The sequence below is a fragment of the Thunnus thynnus genome, chromosome 4, assembly GCF_963924715.1.
Source record: "Thunnus thynnus chromosome 4, fThuThy2.1, whole genome shotgun sequence".
In the NCBI taxonomy this organism is placed as follows: Eukaryota; Metazoa; Chordata; class Actinopteri; order Scombriformes; family Scombridae; genus Thunnus; species Thunnus thynnus.
The window spans coordinates 8,540,168-8,545,235 of NC_089520.1; the positions used below are offsets into that span (position 1 = coordinate 8,540,168).

Genomic DNA, 5,068 nt, shown 5'->3' on the forward strand with positions numbered 1-5,068 from the left:
CCTCCTGTTCTCTTCAGCCAATCAGAGTTGAGTTTGTCCAGACCTCTGTGTCCTCACGGCGAGACAAAGCTCAGACGGGTGAGCTGGAGTCTGATTGGTCGGCGGTCCTCTGCCTCCGCCTGCTGCCTGAGCGTCGGCCTGCAGAAACATCACAGCACTGTGATACCTACAGACTTCTAATAACTGCGTGTGTGTAAATAGTTAAGAGAAGAAAACTATTTGAAAATACAAAGGCGACACTGCTGTCTGGCATTTTGTATTTAAATTATTTATTTTTGTAGATTTTGACCAATGAGCTCTGCTGTTACAGCCGTCACAGTCGAGCTCTTTCTATTGAATAAAGGATTTCTAAGAGACTAAACCGTCGCTGTGTGTTTACTTTATCTCACAGAAAAGAACATAAAAACAGCTCAGATCTGACATGTTTTAAATAATATAAAAAGGTCCTGGATGTGAGTTATGTGTCTTGTGAAAGGCTGACTGCCCTGATGATGGACTCCACGGCAGCCTCAGGTCCCAGAATCCTCAGCAGGCTCTGAAAGGCCTCAGCAGCGCCGCCTACAGCCTGAGAGGGAAACAACTGCAGCACTGCAGAGACACAGAGGAACCAAAACCAGATCACTTCAAACCCTCTTGAGACAGTTTTCATACAGTCAGTTTGATATTTTTGACATTAGTTTTATTTTAATTGTATATTCTTTTTAAGGATCTTTGGTGGAAAGAACTAATAATCACTGAGTAATGAATATATCTTTCAATAGAGGGAAAACTGAGACAGTTCTGAATTTGTACACTTCCAATTAATTAACTCCAAATAATTACAATAATCATGAACAAGAGTCTTTTCAGTTGAATGTAAGCAAATAACTGGAGAATAAAGTTTACATAAACATCTACTGAATATTTACTTTGGTTTAAAGGGTTGAGTTTGTCTTTCAAGAAAATACATATTTTCCAAATAATTTGTACCAAATTACATGTTTCTTCCAAGAAGAAGTTAGTAGGAAATTATTTTTTTTACAGACCAATAAAACAAGGCGTCACCACGCAGGGTATTTTATTTTTTTTCAGGATAAGCTCAGTCTGGTTTAAATCTGTTGCAGCTGTTTCGAGTTGACATTTTACCTGCTGGTCTCCTGATGAATCAATAATTGATCTGTTACAGTCTGAGAAAAGGGCTCTACAGTGAACAGTGTTATTTCCACTGAGGACGGGGAGACGTGTCCCCTCATCTTTCAAAATCTTATAATCTTATAATCAGGCATCATTAAGGAAAACCTCAGTGCTGAAAAGAAATAAACACAACCTTCTCTGTGTCTTTTTACAGAGAAAAATCACTTAATCTATGTTGGATTTAGAGGTAAAGATGCAGATAAGAAAAACAGGACAGTGCTGTTTTTAGTAAATACATAAATCCAACATTATCTCATCAGCTATCAGGTGTCTATCAAAACTAAATTTTGTAATTTTAGAGCAAATTTTTATAGCATTTCTTTTTAATTTTTGTTAGATTGGTGAATTTGTTTTTTCCCTCTAGTTGAAGAACCTCTGATTCATTGTGTCCCTACACAACAGTAAACGGCCTGCTGTGAGTGTTTGTTTTATCTTCCCGTCCGTAGATCTCGGTGAGTTCAGGTAAACTGACAGAGGAACATCTCACCTTTTTCTGGGATCTTTGTCAGCAGGTCGATCTTCGGAGTGACTCCGCCCTCTCTGGAAACCTCAACTGACCAATGAACTGATAAAACGCAGCTGTAAACACAAACAGAGACGGTCAGCAGAGACGACTTTAACTGTGTTTCTGTGCTGCATCAGTGTCCGTGTATTTACCCAGGAAGCTCGGGATGATGCAGGGTCATGACCTCTGACCTGCAGCCTCCAGGAAGAGAGACGACAGATGGATACTTGTCCTGCAGAGATGAAGACAGAGAGAGAGAGACTCAGTCTTGATGTTATCATGTGTTTATTAAAGTCCCGACACTCACACTTGTGATAATGAGCACTGAAGCAGCAGCTGGTAAAGTGATGCAGCTGTAAACTGGTTTTAGGATTGACGACAACCAGCCTGAATATTATTAGAGCTGCAATTAAACTGTTTTGATAAATGAATAATTCGTATAATTACTAATTATAATAACAATAGTAATAATAGTTAGTTTAAGCAAAAAAGGCCAAACATTTACTGGTTGCAGCTTCTCAAACTTGATGATTTGAAGCTTTCATGTATCATATGATAGTAAACAAAGTCATTTTTTCTTTTATTTTGGACAACTAAACATTTGAAGATGTCACCTTGGACTTGAGACATTACAGAGGATGAGCTCATGTATTCTGACATTTTACAGACAAAACGATGAATCAAGAAAATAATACTCAGAATAACTGATAATGTAAATAATTGTCAGCTGCAGCTCTACTTATTATTATTCAATACACAATCATAACCTCCACATATGATTATCACTGTATATTAAAACTCTTCTTTCAGTCTAGTGATGTTTTTATGTCATGAAAAGTTATGCACAGTTACTCATGATGATGATTTCTGACTTTTTTTTTTTTTTAAAAGATTGTTTGCAAATGTATTTCAGTTCTGGACAAATAACCAGTTAAGTATCAGTTGTTTCCCAGCCAGTAATGAACAGAGTTACTGGAAGAAACTGCTGTTTTCCACTATTTTCAAAGTCAGCCTGCGGGGGGCGCTACAACATCTGTTTAATGATCTAAACGGTTTATACAGAGAGTTTTTTACAGGCTACACTTTAACAACTAGTGAAGAAGAAACAAGAGGAGAGAATATTTACAGTGTGAAGTCGTGTTGTTGTTCCATCAACGTTACAAATGAAACGTTCAGTCGAAGCAGAGGAACATTTGTGATCAGATTTCACTTCAGATGCAACATTTGTGAACTTTATGACCCTCGACAAAGTTCTGAAGGAGAAGATTTATTTGTCTTTGGGGGTGTTGAGTTTTCTGAGTTTACAAATGAGGTTCTGTTGCTTCTGAAGTGAAATCTGATCAGTCTGAAAATAAACTGTAAATGTCATTTATTTAATAGGCTCGACTCACTGAGCAGCACGCACACGCACACACACATCCCTCCAGACAGCGTTTTCTAGTATTCTTCAGTCATTAGAGGTGTGTGTCCGACAGGTGAGGGGTGTGTCCAGGTGACTCAACCAAATGGTATCTGCAGCTGTGTGTGTGTGTGTGTGTGTGTGTGTGTGTGTGTGTGTGTGTGTGTTGTCTGTAATCACATTCAGGCTGCTGTGAGTTTCTACTCCCTGAACCAGGTCTTTATTGTCCTCTACTGTTTTTCCTGAGCACGTCTTCACAGTTTGTTCCTCCATATGTTTGCTCATGTTTGTCTTTGAGGAAAACAGCAGCTAAACTGTGTGACTGGAATATAATCATCAACAGACGCGAACAAATGACTGTAAGATAAATAAAATCTGCTCGCATTAGTCACAATTAATCAAAAGCAAACACATCTCTGTGTTTCCTCCAGCAGAAGCTCCCCTGACTCCTCGTTACTTCGCTCAGCTTTCAGACTGAATGCGAGACCACGTCAGTCGACTACGTTTAATCACATTTTTCTTTCCATTCACACTTTCACCACAGTGTGAAAAGAGCACTCAGAAATATCTATGTGGTATATTTCTGATTGTGACCCTCTTTTGAAAAAACGGTTATATACGTCTTGGACCAGGTGGTAAAATTACAAGCTGAAGTGCATAAATATAATAAAATATTTGTCCTTCTCTGCAGTATTTAAACTGAGAAATTACAGGAACTTGTTCTGGATATTTTGTGATAAATCATGTGACCTTCATCAACAGCTGGCTCATCATATTTTTCAACTTAACGGCTCTTACTGAATTCTGGTTTTACAGTGGAAAAAAGGGACAATAAATAACAAAATGCAGCTCAACATTCAGTACCAGTCAACAGTTTAGACACAACTTCCCATTTACTTCAATGGTTTGACTGGTGCTGTAAACACATACGGTCAGTTTGGCTGCATAAACGCAGACAGACGCACCTGTGATGTATGACATCACCACAGCTGATGAGTTTGGGGTCTTGCTCAACAACTTCCTGTCTCTGTCTCTCATTTTAAATGTTAATATAGCCCGCTCATTAATATGGATTTATGTTGATGTTAAACTTTCATCGGTCTGAGCTTCGGGTCTTACTTCGCATTAAATTGATCTTAAAGATAAGAATTTTTTTTGTCCATTTATTTTCAGAAGTGTTGTTTATATTTGAGGACACGACACAGTGTAAACACATAGAAACATTCATTTCCGGGACGTCTGAGATAAAAAAAACCTTCTAGTCAAGCTAATGGTTTTATTCTTGGATCTTGCTGATAGTTCAAGTTCAAATTACTCAACTATCTAAATATAGGACACAAATATTGTGTCTTCTCTGGGGCCGAGACGAACTTCTGGAAATAAAAAGTCTGTTCAGTTTCACTGTACCAGAAGTTTGCAATTAAGTACTTTAATAAAATGACCACTGAAATATTTATGTGTGTTCAGTTTATTGCTGTCATTATTATCTTGTGGTGACAGTATGATTTTCTTTTTTTTTTTTTTAAACTCACATTACAGTCGAGCAGATTTTCATCATCATGTACTTTGGGCTTTGAGGACATTTAGGATTTGTCCTCTGAGGTTTTATTTAAACATGCTGCAGAGAAGTCTTTGCATTCGACACTGAAGTGGGATGTTTGGTCTTGCGTGACCTCTGACCTCTGTCCTACATGCAGCTGTGGACTCTTTCTCCTCGTCTGGAGACGTTCTCGTTAATTTTCACCACAAAACTGAACCGGTGTTCTGTTTCTATCGGCGTGTTTTGGTAAGCCTCCTGTTTTGTTTGAGATGTTTTTGGTCGTTTTCACCGCTCAACACGAGAATATTTAACTTCTGTCTGCGTGCGTTGATGTATTTCTCTGATATCCCGTCAGCGGTGACCTCTCCCACACAGGAAGACAGATGTCAGACCTGTCTCTCTCTCTGTTTATTTCTCTCTCTCTCTCACTCTCTCTCTCTCTCTCACTCTC

The 5,068-nt window shown here is 38.5% G+C and overlaps 1 protein-coding gene across 3 annotated transcripts in view; it reads right to left on the reverse strand.

Annotated features, from left to right (window-relative positions):
• Nucleotides 1-364: 364 nt before the first annotated feature.
• cenpp (centromere protein P) overlaps nucleotides 365-5,068 on the reverse strand; it is a 116,312-nt gene continuing 111,608 nt past the window's right edge. For all 3 annotated transcript variants that reach the window (XM_067586439.1, XM_067586441.1, XM_067586440.1), the window contains exons 7-9: nucleotides 1,831-1,910; nucleotides 1,661-1,752; nucleotides 365-588 (exon numbers count right to left, since the gene is read on the reverse strand). In XM_067586439.1, coding sequence (XP_067442540.1) covers nucleotides 458-588; nucleotides 1,661-1,752; nucleotides 1,831-1,910 — 303 coding nt within the window. In that variant the 3' untranslated portion in view covers nucleotides 365-457. The remainder of the gene's footprint in view (nucleotides 589-1,660; nucleotides 1,753-1,830; nucleotides 1,911-5,068) is intronic.